The sequence below is a fragment of the Panthera pardus genome, unplaced genomic scaffold (assembly GCF_024362965.1).
Source record: "Panthera pardus isolate Hobbes unplaced genomic scaffold, ASM2436296v1 HiC_scaffold_24, whole genome shotgun sequence".
Taxonomy (NCBI): domain Eukaryota; kingdom Metazoa; phylum Chordata; class Mammalia; order Carnivora; family Felidae; genus Panthera; species Panthera pardus.
In genome coordinates this window covers 37,869,115-37,888,834 of record NW_026526810.1, presented here as the reverse complement: position 1 = coordinate 37,888,834, position 19,720 = coordinate 37,869,115, and the positions used below count along the sequence as shown (strand labels likewise).

At 42.3% G+C, this 19,720-nt stretch overlaps 1 protein-coding gene across 2 annotated transcripts in view; it reads left to right on the top strand.

Annotated features, from left to right (window-relative positions):
• FAM81A (family with sequence similarity 81 member A) overlaps positions 1 to 10,476 on the top strand; it is a 74,809-nt gene extending 64,333 nt beyond the window's left edge. For both annotated transcript variants that reach the window (XM_019441938.2, XM_019441940.2), the window contains exons 7-9: positions 2,839 to 2,974; positions 4,560 to 4,755; positions 8,129 to 10,476. In XM_019441938.2, coding sequence (XP_019297483.1) covers positions 2,839 to 2,974; positions 4,560 to 4,755; positions 8,129 to 8,253 — 457 coding nt within the window. In that variant the 3' untranslated portion in view covers positions 8,254 to 10,476. The remainder of the gene's footprint in view (positions 1 to 2,838; positions 2,975 to 4,559; positions 4,756 to 8,128) is intronic.
• The last annotated feature ends 9,244 nt before the right edge of the window (positions 10,477 to 19,720 follow it).

Genomic DNA, 19,720 nt, shown 5'->3' with positions numbered 1-19,720 from the left:
AAATCATATCAAGTACCTTTTCTGACCACAATAGCATGAAACTAGAAATCAATAATAGGAGGAAAATTGGAAAATTCACAAATATATGGAAATTCCTGAACAAATCCCACACATTCCTGAACAACAGATGGGCCAACGAAGATCAAAAGGGAAATTTAGAAAATCTTTAAATAAATGAAAATGGAAACACAAAGTATCAAAACTTATGGAATGCAGCCAAAGCAGTTTTATGAGGAAAGTTTACAATACTAAATGCCTACATTAAGAAAACAGAAAGATCTTGAATAAACAATCTAACTTTGTATCTCAAGGAATATGAGATACTCTTGAAATATATGAGATATCTTGAAAGATATGTTCTTTCTTTTAGAAAAAGAAGAACAGACAAAGCATAAAGACAGCAGAAGGAAGGAAATAATAAAGACTGGACCAAAAATAAATAGAATCTAGAAAACAATAGAAAAACAACAATGGAAGGGGCATCTGGGTGGCACAGTAGGTTAAGTGTCTGTCTCTTGATTTCGGCTCAGGTCATGATCTCACAGTTTGTGAGTTCAAGCCCTGCATTGGGCTCTGCACTGATGGTGCAGAACCTGCTTGGGATTCTGTCTCCCTCTCTCTGCCCCTCCCTAGTTTGTGCGTGCTGTCTCTCTCAAAATAAATAAATAAACTTTTAAAAATGTTTAATAAAAAGAAAGAAAAACAATGGGAAAAATTAATGAAACTAATTGTTGGGGATTTTTTGAAAGATGAACCACATTGACAAAACTTTAGGTAGACTAACCAAGAAAAAAAAGAAAGAACACTCAAATAAATAAAATTATAAATGAAATAGGAGTCATTATAACTGGTACCACAGAAATACAAAGAATCATAAAAGATTATTATAAACCATTAAATGCCAACAAATTCAATAACCCCCACCCCAAACCCCATTCTCAAACCCCTCCAAAGATTAAAGAGGAGGGAACACTGCCAAAATCATTTTATGAATCCAGCATCACCCAGATACCAAGGACAGGCCAACATCCCTGATAAACATAGATGTAAAAATTCTTAACAAAATGGTAGCAAACCAAATGCAAGAGCAAGTTTAAAGGATCATACACCATGAGGGAATGGGATTTATCCCTGGGATGCAGGGATGGTTCAATATATGTAGGTTAACAAATGTGATACACCACATTAACAGAATGAAGGATAAAAAAATCATATGATTATCTCAGTATGGAAAAAAGCATTTGACAAAATTTGATACCTTTTTCTTGATACGGACTCAACAAATTGGGTATAAAATGTATCTCAACATAATAAAAGTCATATATGACAAACCCACAGCTAACATCTACTCAGCAGTAAAAAGCTGAAAGTTTCTCCTCTAAAATCAGGAACAAGGTGGGGGTGTTTACTCTCCCCACTTCTATTCAACACAGTGTTGGAGGTCCTGGCCAGGGCACTTAGGCAAGAAAAAGGAATAAAAGCACTCCAAATCAGAAAAAAAGAAGTAAATCTATTCCTCTTTGCAGATGGTATGATCTTATATGGAGAAACTCTAAAGACTACATCAGAATACTGCTAGAATAAGTGAATGCATTAAGCTGCAGCCTCTGTGGTCAGTCTTCCTGGTCAGGCAGGGCTGTAGGCTGAGCTCCACAGCTGGGAGGGGCTGCTGGCTTGCGTTTCCTGCCCAGGAAGCTTTTTTAATAGTGGCAAGACCCGGGCAGTTGTGATCCATTGCCCGACCTGGTCATATGGCCATACCTAGCTGCGAGAGAGGCTGGGAAATGTAGTCTCTGGCCAGGCAGCCATGTACCCAGTTCACATTTGAGGATTTCTTTCTTTCTTTTTTTTTAAATAATTTTTTATTATTTTATTTTATTTTATTTGAGAGAGAGAATGAGCAGGGGAGAGGGACAGTGGGGGTGGGGGGGGGACAGGGAGAGAGAGAGAGAGAGAGAGAGAGAGAGAGAGAGAGAGAGAGAGAGAGAATGAACCTCAAGCAGGCTCCATGCTCAGCACGGAGCATGACATGGGGCTTGATACCACGACTCCGGGATCATGACTTGAGCTGAAATCAAGAGCCAAATGCTCAACTGATTGAGCCACCCAGGTGCGCCTCTTTGAGGATTTCTTAATAGGAAAGAAGAGGAAAACATGTAGCAGATGATTTAGGGTCTTCTACCACAGGGTCCATTTTATTATTACTATTATTTAAGTCATATGTTCTCTTCTGCTTTTATTCTATTTCATAATAAAACTAATACAAAAGTAATGAGATAGCAAGTGTGGAGTGAATTTTAATGTATTTGGAAAGGACAAGGACTGGAGGAATGGAGGTTAGGGTTTTTTTCTGTCGGTTTTCTTTTAGGAAATATCTGTATCCGGCAAGAGCAATTTGGAGAACATTTGAGAGAAGGGGCACCAGGCTCCAGTCCTGGGAGATAACAGGGAGAGGGAGGAAGAGCCCAGGAAAAGAGAGGAGACTGGAAGGGTGCCAACATACTGTGTCCTCTGAGCCAGGAGCACTGGGGGCCTTATGAAGGCAAAGATGAGCACCGGGCGTGGCTGTGTGTCACTGTGTGACACCTCAACACCCACACCATCCGCCCTACACCAGTAGGAAGTGTTAGCAGGTGCTTATCTGTTGTGTCATCCTTCCTGGCACCCCATCCCCAATTTAGTGCTAAGGACAATTCTAAGGGAAGGTAAGCTTGTAATTCCGAGGGAGCCGAGGTTAATGCTGACATATTTGTGAGAAATTTGATAGCCAGAGACTGAGGTTATATGATGTAATTCAAAAATTTTTTTACATCTAACTTACTAACTTTCTTATTTTAGATTTAAAGGTACGATTGAGGAGCTCAGTAATGAGATTTTATCTGCACGGAATTGGTTGCAACAGGAACAAGAACGGATAGAAAAAGAACTTTTACAGAAAATCGATCAGCTTTCCTTGGTTGTTAAGGAAAACAGTGTAGGTATTGGTGTTTAGCACAATATAGTGAAGTTATTCAGTGGGGGCCTGCAATGTTTATGAATAATCCCTTGCAACTTAGTATTGACTTACGTAGCACCACATTAAGTTGTTCAGTTGTTTCTTGCCTTAGAATCCTTTCTTTGTACTCCTTATAAAGAGAGCACTTGGACTTGTTTTGGTTAATAAAGGCTAAATAGAAAATTTTAGTACTTTCAGCTAAGATGAATTTAAGTCAAGGCCTTAGTGAACCAAATTGTCCACCTGCATTTCTAAATAAAACTAACAGCTACGAACTTCATCCTATTTGGTTTAATTTCGTCTTCTGGAAAACACGACGTTGGCCAGGTTTCTCCCACTAGGCCCCGCCATCACACTACAACCACAGTATGCACACTCACGGTGCAACACGTCAACAAAATCTACCGTTTTCTTCTCCATTTTCCTTCTCTTTTTAGCCCATTCTCCCATAGAACTAAGGTTTGCAGAACTGCTCCATAAAACCATCAAGAAAGCCTTGCATGTAGAGTCTTCAAAGTCAGTAGGCTCTGAAACTGGCATTTGGCAGGCAAATCTTTTTGTGTTTTGGTCGTTTAGCCTGACCCTCTTCCTCTCCTTTCTCTTCTCTTGCACTGCTTCCTCCTATTGGACTTTGATGGAGCAGAAGCATCCGGTGCACTCTGCATCTCTGGCTCTGCTGGCTCTCAGTGTTGATCTGCTGAATTGCAGACCACATTGTATAACATCAAGAGAGCTAGGTTCATGCAATAGCCAACTGAAAGCTCAGTGTTTGTAGTCTTGGCCTCCAAGGCTCACCTGCAGATTCAGGTTCCCATAAAAACCAAGCACGCTGGAAAGAAAAGGAAAGACAATATTTAATATATCAAATACTTCTTTAAGTGTTCTCCCATATATTATCAGATCTACTGATTGATTTGCTTAATTTCATACTACTACATTTGTAGGCTTCTGTGTCTTTGGATCACTGTTTATTTTTACACATGGATTGGTTAATAACTAATAGCAAACCTCAGGATAACGGTGGCTTTGATAGATGGCATCTTATTTCTCTTTCACATAAAAGATGTCTGGGTGTAGGGAGTGCAGCGCTGATGTGGTAGCTAATCAGTCCTCAGCAGCCTAGGATTCTTCTGGCTTACCTCTGCCAATTCTAGAGAGTGACCCTTGTTCTCATAGTTCAAGATGATGGCTAGTGCTCAAGCCGTTACGTCTGAATTGCAGGAACAGAAGGAAAAAGGAAGGGGTGAGGCCATGTCTCAGCTGCCTTTTAGCTTTTCCTAGAAGCTGCCACATACATCTTGTTGGCCAGAACTTTAATCTTATGGCTGCACTAAACTCAGGGGACTATATAAAATGTAGCCTTAATTCTGGGTGAGCTTACACCATGCTGAAAATTGGGGGTCTGTTAAGGAAACAGGGGAGAATGGATGTTTGAGTGAGCAACAAGCCACCTTTGCGATTCTGTTCCCTGCAGATTGTTGTTAAATGATACTAGGACTGATGCGAGTGCAGTACAGACTTTCCTTTTGGAGTAATCAGGTGCAATTCTTGTCACGGATCTCAGGGAGCCAGTGAAAGGGACATGGAGAAGAAGCTGAGCCAGATGTCAGCCAGACTTGACAAAATAGAAGAGAGTCAGAAGAAGAATATGGAGGTGCAGAGAACAAAACAGGAAGAGGAGAAGGTTCATGGGCGCATCAGCAAGCTGGAGTTACAGATGAATGAGGACATGAAGGAAATGAAGGCAGAAGTTGACGCTGGTAGGCCAAAAAGAAAACAGCTCTCATGGTTTATTTTCACTATGATCTGAAAACCAGCTAATGCAACTACTGTGACCCCGGCTGATGGTAATAACGGTAAAATGTCCTTAGGTGATTTTCTGAGTAGCTGTGCTGTAGTGAACTAAAATGTTGTGTCACTTCCAAGTACATGGAAAGCCACCATGATGGACAGGCAAACCAACCAAAATTGCTCAGCTTGCAAATGTGCATTTTCTTTTCTTTCTTTCTTTCTTTCTTTCTTTCTTTCTTTCTTTCTTTCTTTCTTTCTTTCTTTCTTTCTTTTTTTAATATTTATTCATTTTTGAGAGACACAGAGAGACGAGACAGAATGTGAGCAGGGGAGGGGCAGAGAGAGAGGGAGACACAGAATCTGAAGCAGGCTCCAGGCTCCGAGCTGTCAGCACGGAGCCTGACGCGCAGCTCAAAATCAAGGACCGTGAGATCATGACCTGACCTGAAGTCAGACGCTTAACCGACTGAGCCACCCAGGCGTCCCTTGTGTGCGTTTTCTTTAATGCCATCTGAGGGCTCTTTTCTGTTTATAGCCACTGTCGGTGTGTCTCAGAAATAAACACATATCTTTGCGGGACTTTTGAAGGCTTCTTTTATTACTGCTGGCAGTATGCTACCACAGCAGTGAATGATTTTCTTCTGCTCGCAAGTCAACAGGGCCCATTAATTCACACTTGTTCGGAAGAAACTGTTAAAGCTATATTCCACGTCTGAAGTATTATTGCATATAAAGGAGGGGCTAGACTTAGTTACTCTGTGAATTCAGGAATACAGACCTGGAACCAGTAAGTGAATTGGAAGTTACCTGAAGACAGATTTTAACTTAACACAGGGCAGAAATATCCTCAGGTAATGGGTTCTTTTTAAAAAAAGACACTGGTGGCTTGTGAGCCTGAGGGTTCTTTGCTGTTGAAAGTATTCAAGTGGAAGCTGGTTGGGTGTGGTTGGGAAAAAGAAGACAGTCTTACAATGCGATGAGGGGGACTACATTATCTCCCAGCTGTCTCCAATTCCATGATTCCATAATTTTCCCCTGCGGAATCGTTCTACTTTGGCCACATGGGAATAAAAGTAGTTATCCCAAGAATAGTTTTGTTGTTACCACCAGAAGTTTTATCATTTTTTTTAAGTAGAAATCACAAATAAATTTATGAATTCAAGAACTTGTGAAGATAACAATGAATTTTCTTTCTTTTGTCTTTGGGGCTATTAGAATATGGTATTTGAATATTTCATCAGTGATTTTTTTTATGTTTATTTATTTATTTTAAGAGTGAGAGAAAGCATGAGTGCAGGAGGGGCAAAGAGAGAGGGAAAGAGGGAGATTCTCAAGCAGGCTCTGTGCTGTCAGTGCAGAGCCCGACATGGGGCTCAAACTCACGAACTGTGAGATCATGACCTGAGCCGAAACCAAGAGTCAGATGCTTAACCAGCTGAGCCACCCAGGCGCCCCTCATCAGTGTTTACCTTTGCATCATTCTCTGGGTGGGTTTGTTATTATATATTCAACATGCCTCTGAGGTTAAGATTTAGTAACTACTACTAAGAAAGGCATATGAGCTTTTTAAAAATAAAAATAATTTACTTTTTCTTATTCTAAAAACAATATGTTTCTTAATGGAAAATAAGAAAGTGCAAAATATTTTTTTAAATACTCATAACTTCTCTCACTCAGCTGTCATCTTTATATAAATCTTTCTATACATATGTGATATATATATGTGCTTTTTCAAATGGAAGCTCATGCTGATTTGTAACCTACTCTTTCATATGTTGTATCTTTCTAATAAGAACATTTTTAAAATAAGTAATATTTATTCCTTATATGACATTAATTGTAATATAGAGAAAATTTTTTGAGAAAATTCTAAATTTACTAATGAAAACAGGAGCTATTAAACATTTATCTTAAAAACCCACATAAATATAGAATAATATGAAATGTGTTTTTGGTGGAGAATTTTTTTCTTTTTTTTGCTTTTTCTTTTGAAATTATTTCAAATTTAGAAAAACAGTAAGAGTAGCCCAAAAACTCTATATAACCAGTTGTTAACATTTTGCAAATTTGCTTAATCTTATTGTGTGATATGAGTGTGTGTGTGTGTGTGTGTGTGTGTGTGTGTGTGTAAATATAATTTTTTTCCCTAAATAATTTGGGAGTAAGTTGCAGAAGTCATGATGCCTTTTTGCTCCTGTATTATTTCATTCTATATATCCTAAGAGCAAGGACATTCTCTTAAATAACTATAATATAGTGTAATATGTTGTAGATTTTTTCAATATTCAGTTTTCAACTTTAACCATTGTTTCCTTTATAGAAGACCTTCCCTGGTCTAAGTTCTATTCCAGAATCATACAGCATAGTTAGTTATCATTTTTCTGTATTTACTGTCTTGAAGTGGATCAGTTTCTCAGTGATGTTGACATCATTAAAGAATACAGGCCAGTATTTTGTGGAATGTCAGTTTGAGTCTGTTTGCTTCCTCTTAATTAGATTCAGGTTGTGCATTTTATTATTTATTTATTTATGTATGTATGTGCATTTTAAAAAATGTTTATTTTTTTATTTTGAGAGAGTGCGTGTGCACATGCACGCAAGTGGGAAAACGGCAGAGAGAGAGGGAGAGAATCCCAAGCTCAACCCCATGAACCATTAGATCATGACCTGAGCTGAAATCGGTAGTTGGATAGTTAACCATCTGAGCCACCAAGGTGCTCCTCAGGTTGTGCCTTTTGGACAGATGATGCCACAGAAGCGGTGTGTCCTTCACTTCTCAGGGAACCTTATCAGGGGTACCTGGTGTTGGTTTCTCCCGGCATTGGTGACATTAGCTTTGATCCCTTGGTTATAATGGTATCTGCCAGATTTCTCCACTATAATAGTTCCTTTCCCCCTTTGTAATTAAAAAGTAACCTGTAAGGGAGCGCCTGGGTGGCTCAGTCGGTTAAGCGTCCGACTTCAGCTCAGGTCACGATCTCGCGGTCCATGAGTTCGAGCCCCGCGTCGGGCTCTGGGCTGATGGCTCAGAGCCTGGAGCCTGTTTCTGATTCTGTGTCTCCCTCTCTCTCTGCCCCTCCCCCATTCATGCTCTGTCTCTCTCTGTCCCAAAAATAAATAAACGTTAAAAAAAAATTAAAAAAATAAAAATAAAAAAAAAAGTAACCTGTAGGGAGATGCTCCCAAGCTATGTAACTGTCTTGTTTCCTATCAAACGTTTACTTCATTAGTTTTAGCATCTGTTGATAGCTTTTGCCCAAATCAACTATTACTATATGTTGTAGAACTTGACACACATTGTTTTTTAATATTAACTCTTGTGAAATTTACCTCTTCTTAAAGGGTTTACAGCCATCTATGAAAGTATAGGATCCCTCAGGCAAGTTCTTGAAGCCAAGATGAAGTTGGACAAGGACCAGCTGCAGAAGCAAATCCAACAGATGCAGAAGCCAGAAGGTCCCATGTGAAGGGGGCTGGGACAAGGACCTCAAACGTGGTTTTGCTCGTGGGGCTAGAGCTAGATACCTGTGTAGCCAGGCTGTCACTGCATTCGGGATTGTTCTATTCATGGCGTGCATGTGCCAAGAAATGTATTTTCATGGGTCTAAACGTTTACCTTGAATCTCAAAAACACTTTTTTTAAAAGTATGAAATACAACTTTTACCACTTTATTCCACTTCTCTAAATTCAATGGAATATCCTCCCTGCCCCTGGATTTTGAAAGGCTTTTATCCCCTTCATTTTATGAATGAAAAGACTTAACTTTCCTTCAATGCTTGATGCTCTAGCCAAGACTTTACTATTTTCAAAAATGTCATGGTGATTTTTTTAAAATTAAGAAACTAATGAATTATCACAGGAATGTTTCTCCTTACCCTAAATTAAGAGAATGTCCTGGTAGATTAGAATTCAACCTTTTAGTCCATATTTGGATTTTATGATTGTTATCTGTGCATTTCTTATAAGGTTATCTTCTTGTAAATCTTCTGTCTTTTGTAGAGACAAGGGATTTAACATTTGGAAACCCCCTTCATCATTTACATGATGAAAAAAGCTTAAAAATTGATAATTGCCATATACATTGCAGATTAAAATGGAAACTTAAGACAATTATCTAGATAATGCAAGGCACAATATCTACAGTGACCACCTAATTAAGCCAGGTTTTAATATTGAAAACTTTTTTCAGTTATCCACAGCCTGTATAGTGATAGCCATATATTTAATAATGGAATGGTGGTTGATAGTCTGTTTATTGCACAATTAATCGTTTGTTAATCATAATAGGATGTGAGAATTTTTCAGGCTTTATGATCTCCTCTCTAAATGTTTCCAAAATTGGCACAAAGTGCTAAGGTTTATATACACTTATTGTAACTGTATTCTTGTGCCTTGGTTTTACCACGTCAATGCACTGTATCCTATAAAAGTTTTACAGACAAAATAGAAGGCATGATAATACATCAGAATTATGATGTAAAAATGGGATCCTATGTAATTTTTAAATGTTCTGAAAATTTTATCACTGTTAAGACATTAGTCATTCAGTATTATTAATGGAATAGAAATTCATACTTTTGTATGGACAGAGAATCAAATTGATATTGCATTTATAACACTGTCAAGAACCTTTCATTTTGAGCAGCTTTGTAGAGGATGGGTGTTTTATCTTCAATCTCCATATTTGACTAGTCATTGAAAATTGGTGCCAGTGAAGTTGTTGACCCGTGGATGTAAAACCTGATGGTGAGACACACACTGTCCTAAACTGTGAGGGTGCCCAGGAAAAGGAAGACCATTCTTGAAAATTAAAAAAAAAAAAAATTGTGTTTTGTTGTTTGCCAAGGACTCAGGAAAATTAAAGCATTTTCTATTTTTAGGATAACTCATAAATGAATTATATAACTGGCTATTACTGTTTACCCATATAAAATATGCTGCTACACTACACAGTATTTTACCTTCTTTGGCTTGACAAAAAAATGTTTTTTTAATTGGACCTGAGGAATCATCTAAGGAATGTGTCATCCAACACGTATTTCCTTATTTTGTCACAAATCTTTGCATCTCTCTCTATAGGAAGACTATTTCCACTTGACAATGAAAAAAAAAAGGTTAGTGCTCATTTGCAACCAGAAAGTGAATTTCTTTCTGCGATAGAATAACCATATTTAGTACAGTTTCCCCTGTTTACGCACAAGCCACAGCACAGAGAGTCACGTGTCCTCCAGTGTCTCTCTCCTCTGCGGTCTCTGAGGAGGAAGAGTCAGCACATGTGACACTTGGGAAGAGGGACGGGGGGCCAGCTGGACTCGGGTTGTGGGGTGACGTGAGCAGGCGACGGTTGGATGTCCGCTGGAATTGCTTGGGTGCTCCTGATGCTGCCAAGCTCAGGCCATGAGCTCCAGCAGGGTCCCCCACCCTGGCCACATGTTGGAATCACCCGTGGAGTTCAAAAAGCTATTGATGCCTGGGCTGCCCCCCGAGACCAATTAAGCCAGAACCTCTGGGACGAGGGAGGCAGACATCAGTAAGGTGTCAAAGGCCCCCGGGTGATTCAAAGGCCGCTGAGGTTGTAAGCCACTGAACTACAGTGTGCTCTTATGACCAAAGTTTAAATGAGGATCAGCTTCCGTGTTCTTTCCTTTACCAGAAATTTGCAATAAAAAGAATAAAATTTCCAAATAAATGTGGTGTATGATTTTTAAACTTAAAAGTTTTTTTTAGAGTGAGGCAACCTACTGGGAACTGGAAAGTCACGGGGAGCTGCTCCATCTGTGGGTCTTCAAGGCTGGAGTAATGCCAGCTGGCAGTTCCTACTGTGCATGTGTGCCTGTGCCGTGAACTTGGTGTGTGTTCACTCAGTTCATTATGGTGATGAGTTAAGGACTACTCACTTCCCCATTTTACAGATGAGAAAAATGGGTCACCTAAAGGTTGGGCAACTTGCCCCAAGTCCTGCAGGTGGTAAGTGGGATCCTCGATTTAAACCAGGCAGCCTCCTTCCACTCTCTGGGCACCTAACAAGTATACCACTGTCCCATCTCTAAAGATACAGCCTTGCTTCCCACATAGCTGACTTGCCAGCCCACCGACAGCAGCCCCATCTCTACATGACCTTACAGCTCCACCATCCGAGGCCCTTTGCTCTTTAATGCCCTAGTTCCAAGCACCCGAGAGAGGCACCTTACTAGCTTCACTTGGGTCCACTGGCTTCCTCTGGTTTATCAGTGGAAGCAACAGAGGCGGGGCCATTTGGTGCCATAGGACGGTAGGGTCCCAGACACTTCGTCCCCTGTGCTTGGGCCGTCCTAGGCAGTGGACTGTGGTTCTCTGCATTGGGAGATGAGTTATGTTGGGTGGCTGCTGAACAGAAAAACGATTCCCTTTAAACTGTGGTTATCCCACTCAGCTTTCAGCCTGGAAAAAAAACCCCACAAACCACTCATGACATCCTGGAAACTCAATGATAACTATATGGGGTTCTGTCACTGCCCTTTTCTCGCTGTGTGACCTTGGGCAGTTTGCTTCACCTTTCTGAATCTCAGTTTTCTCATCTGCAGAGTGGAGATTATAATTATATAAAAGAAGTGGCTCACTTATAATTTTTGAAATGCTGAAATAGTTCATGCAAAATTGGGTATTAAGTGGTGAAATATGGGATATGGGCAGGGAGATGGTGGTGGTGGGACATAGCAGGTAAATAGAGGGTCCATGTTTTGGTTGAGAGCATCCCATTACCTGCTGGGATCATTTATGGGAAATGACTCTAACCTCCAAAGATAAGTGATATCCCCGCCTGAAACACAGAAGAGCAGCTTGGATGCAGAGATAAGTAGACAGGACCAGACTGGGTCAGTCCCTGAATCTGGGGAAGCGCTGGGCAGAACCACAGGCTAGTTAGTCTCATCCTTGGGGCAGGTGTGACTTCTCCAGGACTCAGCCTGGGAGGAGCCACATCCACTGAGGGGCCAGTGTTGAGAGGGCTGGGAAGGTGGGGTAAGACCCAGAAGGTGGCAGCAACTCAAGTGTACATTGATGAATGAATAAGCAAATGTGGTATATACCTACAATGGAATACTATGCAGCCATAACAAGAAATTCTGACACATTAACAGCATGGATGAATCTTGAGGAGGTTTTGTTGAGTGAAATAAGCAAGTCACAAAAGGACAAACCTTGTAGATTTCCACTTGGATGAGGTACATAGAAGAGTCCAATTCATAGAAACAGAGTAGCCTGATAGCTGCCAGGGGCTCAGGGGTGGGGTGGGGAATGGGAAGCCAGTACCAAATGGGTCCAGAGTTTGAGTTGGAGAAAATGAAAAACTTCTCAGATGGATACTGGTGATGGTTGCAATCAATGTGAATGTACTCAATGACACAGAACTGTAGATTTAAAAATGGTTAAATTACTAAAATGTACACATATCTTATCACAACAAAAAATAGGAAGTGGATTCCTTAGCCCTCCAGTTGAGCCTTCAGGTGAGACTGCAGCCCTGGCAGCTTTAATGCAACCTCATGAGAGATGTTAAACCAGAGGTTACCCAGCTAAGCCATGTCCACACGTCTGACCCACAGATGTCGCGAGATGATAAATTTTTGTTGTTTTAAATTGCTATGTTTTGGGTTAATTTGTTATATGCAGCCATAGATCACTGATGCACTGGCACTGTGTAATCTTGACAGAGCTATTTTGTGGAATTGCTCATTGCTTGTGCTACAAATTACATGTTTACATATATAATCTCATACACTTTCTGAGCAAGACATGATCTTTAAAAACTTATACTGAATGGCATATATACTTTATCCCATTTAATCTTTGTAATTACCCTACTTGGTGTGTACTATTATTTCCATTTTGTGGATGGAGCAGAGAGAGAGGTTAAATATTGACTAATATTGCAGTTGACTCTTGACCAACACAGATTTGAACTACGCAATCCACTTACATGTGGATTTTTTAATACAGTACAGTACTGTAAATGTATTTTCTCTTCTTTATGGTTTTCTTAATAAAATTTTTTTTCTAGCACACTTTGTTGTAAGAATACAGTATATAATACATATAACTTGCAAAATATGTGTTACTTGACTATGTTATCGGTAAGGCTTCTGTCAACAGTAGGCTATTCGTAGTTAAGTTTTGGGGGAGTCAAAAGTTATACGCAGACTTCTGACTGTGTAGAGGAGGTGGGGGAGGGTTGTCAATGTCCCTAATCCCCTACATTGTTCAAGGGTCAACTGTATATAGAAGTTGAAAATGAAACAAAGGACATAGAACTAATTGATGGAGGAGCAGGGATTTCAATCCATACCTGTCTTCTAAGTCTAGGCTGCCATTTTGCTTCAAGAAAGCCCATACCTACATATAAGGTGATTTGTTCAATATCCAACAATTGTTTGGAATGAGAATACTGTTTAGCTTGGTGGTTCTCAAAGTATCTCCAGACCAGAAGCATCAGCCTCACCTGGGCACTGTTAGAAATGTAAGCTCTCAGCTCCATCCCAGACCTCCTGAATCAGGAACTCTGAGATGGGCTCAGCAACCTGCTTTAACAAGTCCTGCTAATGATTCTAATGCAAGTTAAATTTGAGACTCGCTGATATAGAACTGTGCTGTAATTCACTAGTCCTTAGCCCATTTACATTTAAATATACATTAATCAGAATTAAATACATTTAACAACTTAGTTCCTTGGTTGCGCTGGCCACATTTCAAATGCTCAATAGCCACCTGTGGTGAGTGGTTGCGGTATTGTCCCATGCAAACGTAGAACATTTCTGTTATTGCAGAAAGTTCTATCAGACAGCCCTGGTCTAGAGTAGTAAGTTCCTTGCTCTTTCAACTGACCACTCTGTCCAAACGCTGTGCCTTCATCTGTCAGCCTAGAATGGGATTTGGACCCAGAACTTTCCTTCTGTCTCATCTGTACAATTTTTTTTTTCAGTTTATTTATTTATTTTGAGAGAGAGAGAGAAGAGGGGAGGGGCAGAGAGACAGAGAGAGAGAGAGAGAGAGAGAGAGAATCCCAAGCAGAGAATCTGCACTGACAGCGCAGAGCCCAATGCAGGGCTTAGTCTCACCAACCACGAGATCATGACCTGAGCTGAAACCAAGAGTTTCGACACTTGCCCAACTGAGCCACCCAGGTGCCCCTCATCTCTACAATCTTATGTCAGTTGTCCCTATTAGAGATCATTTCGCAGGTCTTTATTTATAAGGTTTTGTCCCACTTGCTGGTTCTGATCAGTAGATGCTACTGCTGGGGGTGTTGTATAGAGAAGGATGGGGAGGCTGGTACGAGACTCAAGGGGAAGAGCCAAAGTATGTCAGCCAAGGGGCGGGGCTGTGTACTAGGTTTGTACCAGGACATTTAAGGCATGTGCCTGGCAAGGGGATGTCAGCCAGGGGACTGTTGAGTGATGCAGAGGCTCCCTAGGGAGAGGGACCCATCTCTCTAGGGGATTAGGGTGAGGCAAAGTGAGGCATTCACCTTGGAAAATTTAAATATATATATATTTTAATTTTTTAACATTTATTTAGTTTTGAGAGACAGAGACAGAGTGCAAACAGGGGAGGGACAGAGAGAGAGGAAGACACAGAATGTGAAGCAGGCTCCAGGCTCCAAGCTGTCAGCACAAAGCCCAATCGCGGGGCTTGAACCCACAAACTGTGAGATCATGACCTGAACTGAAGTCAGGCTCTTAACCAATTCAGCCACTCAGGCTCCCTTCACCTTGGGAAATTCTAAGGGACAGCAAAAACTTTAATCAAGATAATGTGTTAATGAGGACTTTAAGACACAGAACAGATGAACATAAGGGAAGGTAAGCAAAAATAATATAAAAACAGGGAGGGGAAAAACATAAGAGACTCTTAAATATGGAGAATAAACAGAGAGTTACTGGAGGGGTTGTGGGAGGGGGGATGGGCTAAATGGGTAAGGGGCATTAAGGAATCTACTCCAGAAATCAATGTTGCACTATATGCTAACTAATTTGGATGTAAATTAAAAAAAAAAATGATAATGTGTTAACACAGTATTTTTAAAGATCAAAATTAATGCCAAAAATGCACGATGAGCAACATTTCAAGCCTGAAAGACTAGATTCAACCACATTGCCCAGAACCATTTTGGAAATGAGGCAAAACAGAAAACTCTGCTCCCCTAAATACATGTTGCATGTAATTTTAAATTTTTGACATTTTGTTTATTGCGGACTTTGTTGTTGTTTATGTAGATTTTTAGAAACATTGTACTAACATTTATCTTGATGACAGGATTCTGGCTGCTCCTTACATTTATCATTTGAAGAGTGTGCCTCACTCACCTCACCCTAATCGCTGCCCTGCCTAGATGTCTGGAAAGTTGGAGCTAAATTCAGCACTCAGTTACCATAATTAGCTTATCTCCTGCGTGTCCGATTGCTTTAGATAGTCTCTGGTCTGTTTTTTTTCCCTAATTGCCACGCTTTGTTTCATTTTCAGACCTGTGACTTAATTCTTCCTGGAACTAGGTTGGGCCACACATTAAGAAGAGATCTGACTCTTCTTTGAGAAGAGTGGCAGGGGAGTGGGGAATCGCTCCTGCCACCGGGCCAGCCCTGGGGATTTGCTGTCCTTTGCTGCCCCTGTGTGGTCACTGGAAACTCTGAGGAAATCTGGTTCAGTAGGAAGAACCACAACCAAGGAGTGCCTCAGTGGGAAGGCCCTTGGAGATCACTGACCTCAATTCCCTCATTTTCTGGAACAGGAAACAGAGTGTCAGAGAAGTTAGAAGTGGGTTTGTAGGGGAGTAAGTAGTGTGCTAGTATGATAGGCTGTAACCATAATAGTGATTTAGTACCTACTCTGCACTGGCTGGGCCATGGCAGTGGATAAAACGGACCAAAATTTCTGCGTCCATGGAGTTTTAATTCTAGCATGAGGTAGAGGTGGGGAGAGAAAATAAGCAAACAAGGAAATACCAGTATGTCAGATGATCATAAGAGCTTTGGGGGAAGATACAGCGCGTCCTCAGGGAGGGGAGTGCCAGGAGGGGAGCTACACGTGGAAACAGGATGGCAGGGAAAGGCTTGCTGCGAAGCAAAGACCTGATGAAGATAAGAGGGAGCCAGGCAGTGGAAGAATTTCATACCCGGTGGAATAAGTTACCTACATCTTATTGCTAGCAGATAAAACTACGTATAATTCAAGCATTCAGTGTCCATCCAGTGGCTAACTCTTTGTTCTTCCAGGTACGGGTTAGTAGGGGCTTTCTGCTGCTATAACCTCTGAACATCTCACCGTCCCCTCTTGCCTTCTCATTTCCACACTTTGGGTGACCAATTCCCTGTATTAAATTTCCTGTTTGAAATACTTGGTGAGGGCTCTGCTTTCCTGAATGGCCCCAAGCAAGGAGAGCCAATGGTATCTGTGATTATCATGGTTTCTCCACACCTGTGCCTGGATCTGTGCGGCTCCTTGCAAGTTCCCGGCTTGGGCTCTCCGATAAACCAATACCACCTCGGGGCACCTGGGTGGCTCAGTCGGTTGAGCGTTCAACTTCGGCTCAGGTCACGATCTCGCGGTCCGTGAGTTCAAGCCCCGCATCGGGCTCTGTGCTGACTGCTCAGAGCCTGGAGCCTGCTTTGGATTCTGTGTCTCTCTCTGTCTCTCTCTGACCCTCCCCGTTCATGCTCTGTCTCTCTCTGTCTCAAAAACAAATAAACGGGAGCGCCTGGGTGGCTCAGTCGGTTGGGCGTCCGACTTCAGCTCAGGTCACGATCTCGCGGTCCGTGAGTTCGAGCCCCGCGTCGGGCTCTGGGCTGATGGCTCAGAGCCTGGAGCCTGCTTTGGATTCTGTGTCTCCCTCTCTCTCTGCCCCTCCCCCATTCATGCTCTGTCTCTCTCTGTCTCAAAAATAAATAAACATAAAAAAAATAAAATAAATAAATAAATAAACGTTAAAAAATTAAAAAAAAAAAAAAACCAATACCACCTCTACTACTGGCTAACGTTTTTTGAGTGTGTGCTATCACCGATCCCCACATCTACCAAGAAGCACCAGGCTGAGCAGCCCCTTTGTCCTTGCCCCAGGCTCCTGCTAGTCCGTTAGCAACTCCCAGGCCCTCAGTTGGGCCCTCCAGAATCTGGCCAGGATACTAGTGGCTCAGGAAAACGTCCAGGAGTTCTAGCATCAATGTTAAGAACATCAACTAACCATTGCTGAGCACTTCTGTGGTGCTGGGGCCACGCTAAGAACTGTATATACTTTTTCTCATTTAATGCAACCCTCACCGTGACTTTAGGAGGTAGGTACTATCTTGGTTCCACTGTGCACACAAAGAAATGAGGCACAGAGAAATTAGGTAACTTTTCTGAGATCATGCAGCTAGTAAGTATTGGAATCAGAATTCGAATCGGAATCTACCTGATTCCAGAATAGAGCTCCTAACCACTACTCTGTGTTGCCTCAAAAGGAGTTAGCATTGCAGATGGTTGTCTAGAGCAAAGAGGACCTCAGGCCATGACCGGAGGAGCTAAAGATGACAGCATGTCCTTGCCCTTCTCTGGCAAAAGTCTCAAGGGTAGGCCTACACTTTAAATTTTCTTTTAATGTTTATTTATTTTTGAGAAAGAGACAGAGTGTGAGTGAAAGAGGTAAAGAAAGAGAGAGACACAGAATCTGAAGCGGGCCCCAGGCACTGAGCTGTCAGTATAGAGCCCAACACAGGGCTCGAACTCATGAACCATAGGATCATGCTCTGATCTGAAGTCAGACACTTGCCGATGAAGCCACCCAGGTGCCCCATACGCTTTAAGTGCTCTCTGGCAGGGTTCACAACACTGGCTGCACATTGCAATCAGTTTTAAAACTGCTGATGCCTGAATCCCATCCTCTGATATCATTGGTCTGGGGTGCTGCTGGGCCATGGGATTGTTTGCCAATTTCCCAGGTGATTCTAATATGCAGCCACGGTTGCCAGCTTGTTTTTCTAACTTTCAAGGGGATACTATAAACCTGTGGATCTTGTTAAAATGCAGATTCTGATTCAGGACATCTGGATGGGGCCCAAGAGTCATGCTTCTTTTTCTTTTTTTAAAGTTGTATTTATTTATTTTGAGAGAGACAGCATGTGTTGGGGAGGGCCGGAGACAGAAGGGAAGAGAGAGAATCCCAAGAAGGCTCTGCACCTTCCTCAGCGCAGAGCCCAACGCGGGCTGGATCCCACAGACGGTGAGATCATGACCTGAGCTGAAACCAAGAATCAGACGCTTCAGCCGACTGAGCCACCCAGGTTGCCCTGAGAGTCATGTTTCTAACAAGAGATGATTCCGAGGAGAAAGTCCATCCCAAGTGGAAGTCTTACTAGTCAAAGTGGTGGCCAGCAGCATCAGTATCATCTGAAGCTTGTTAGAAACTTGGACTCCTTGGGCCCCACCCAGACCTGAGAGGGAAGGAGGAGAGCCCAGGTGATTTTTATGCACCTTAGGGTGTGAAAAGCTCAGTGAGCCCAGTGCATATGTAAAGGAGTGCAGGTAGGGTGGTCAGGGGATTCCAAACTAAGCATCCAAGCAGCATGGATAGATTGGAGATGTTTAGCCAGAAGAAGAACAACAAGGAGGCAGGTAAGTGTCTTGACCCTCGGATGGCTACTACAAGAAAGAGGGAGGGGGCTGGCTTTCTGTGTCCCCAAGAATAAGCCGGGCACTCAGGAGGACTCCTTCCTGAACAGTGTGGTGGCTTGTAACTCTGGGCTACGTTTCTTGTCAAGGAGGACACACTGCCCTAATTACAGTAGAGGGATTCAGGCTTCATAAAGAGTCTGTGACTTGTAAGCTCCCTTGTTACGCTGAAATTTAGCGGCTGTATAGTTGAAGTGGCAAAAATGTCGGGTCACCTGGGAACATAGCACCTGTGGAGCTGAGATGGAACATATTTTGAGGTCAGGACGAGTACATAGTCTTGGATTGAAAGACATAATATGGGGAGATGCCCACAAACGGGAGACCTATATGTTACACAAAGCTATATGGGAGGAGTTTTGGGAGCCCATGAGTTTGGACATGCAACCCCGAAATTCTCAGGTTCCAAAGTTCCCTTGGGTGTCACGCTGTAATCTGATAGGAGGTAATAAGGTGTGACCAGGCGAGCGATGGGCTGTGAGGGGCAAGAAAGCCAGGGCTGAGGCTGAGAATGGGGGTGGGAGTGGGAGTGGGGGTGGGGGAGGGCGTTTATCCTGCACCAAGCAGACAGGAGGGGTTTGGATTCGGGTGTCCTGGTGCTGGTCCTTCAGGCAGAAACAGTTCTGGTAAGGGCAGGGGGAACAGTAACACCTTGACTTCCTTGCATGGAAGGACTAGGGTGCAATTATGTCAAGCAAGGTACGCTGGTTGTGAGGACGCATGCCTGGGAATTTAGGGGAAACTGAATGGACTCCACCCAGGGAAGACTGAGATGGAGAGATCTGGGCCCCAGGTGGCTCCACAGGTCGGCAGCATGACTTTCTAGATTGTCCTTCTCGAGCTTCCTTTTGCACAATTCCCTTCCTGTGTACGTGTCTTCAATGTCAGTTGGCTCCCCAGACTCTTTGCAGCTTCCTCCACGCCGCAGCATGTCCAGACTCTGTCTAGGGCCCGTGGCCTCATGACTGGCTCTCCTAGACCAGATGGAGGCCTGGGGCAGGTCCTGTCCTTGCAACCTGAACAGAATTTTCTTATGTATCAAGCACCTGGGAAGACTCTTCTCTTCCACAAAGGAATGTGCTTTTTTTTTGGTCTTTCTTGAAACACAAAGCCCTCTTAAGCGATCTTGCATTTTATTTGGTAGAGCAAGACATTCAGAATAACAGGCTGGGTTTCTAGGAGCCAGTTTTTGTGAGAGCTTAGGTGGGCTGGTCCTCCGGAGCTTTCCTTGCCCCCCATCATGGAGGATTGCCTAG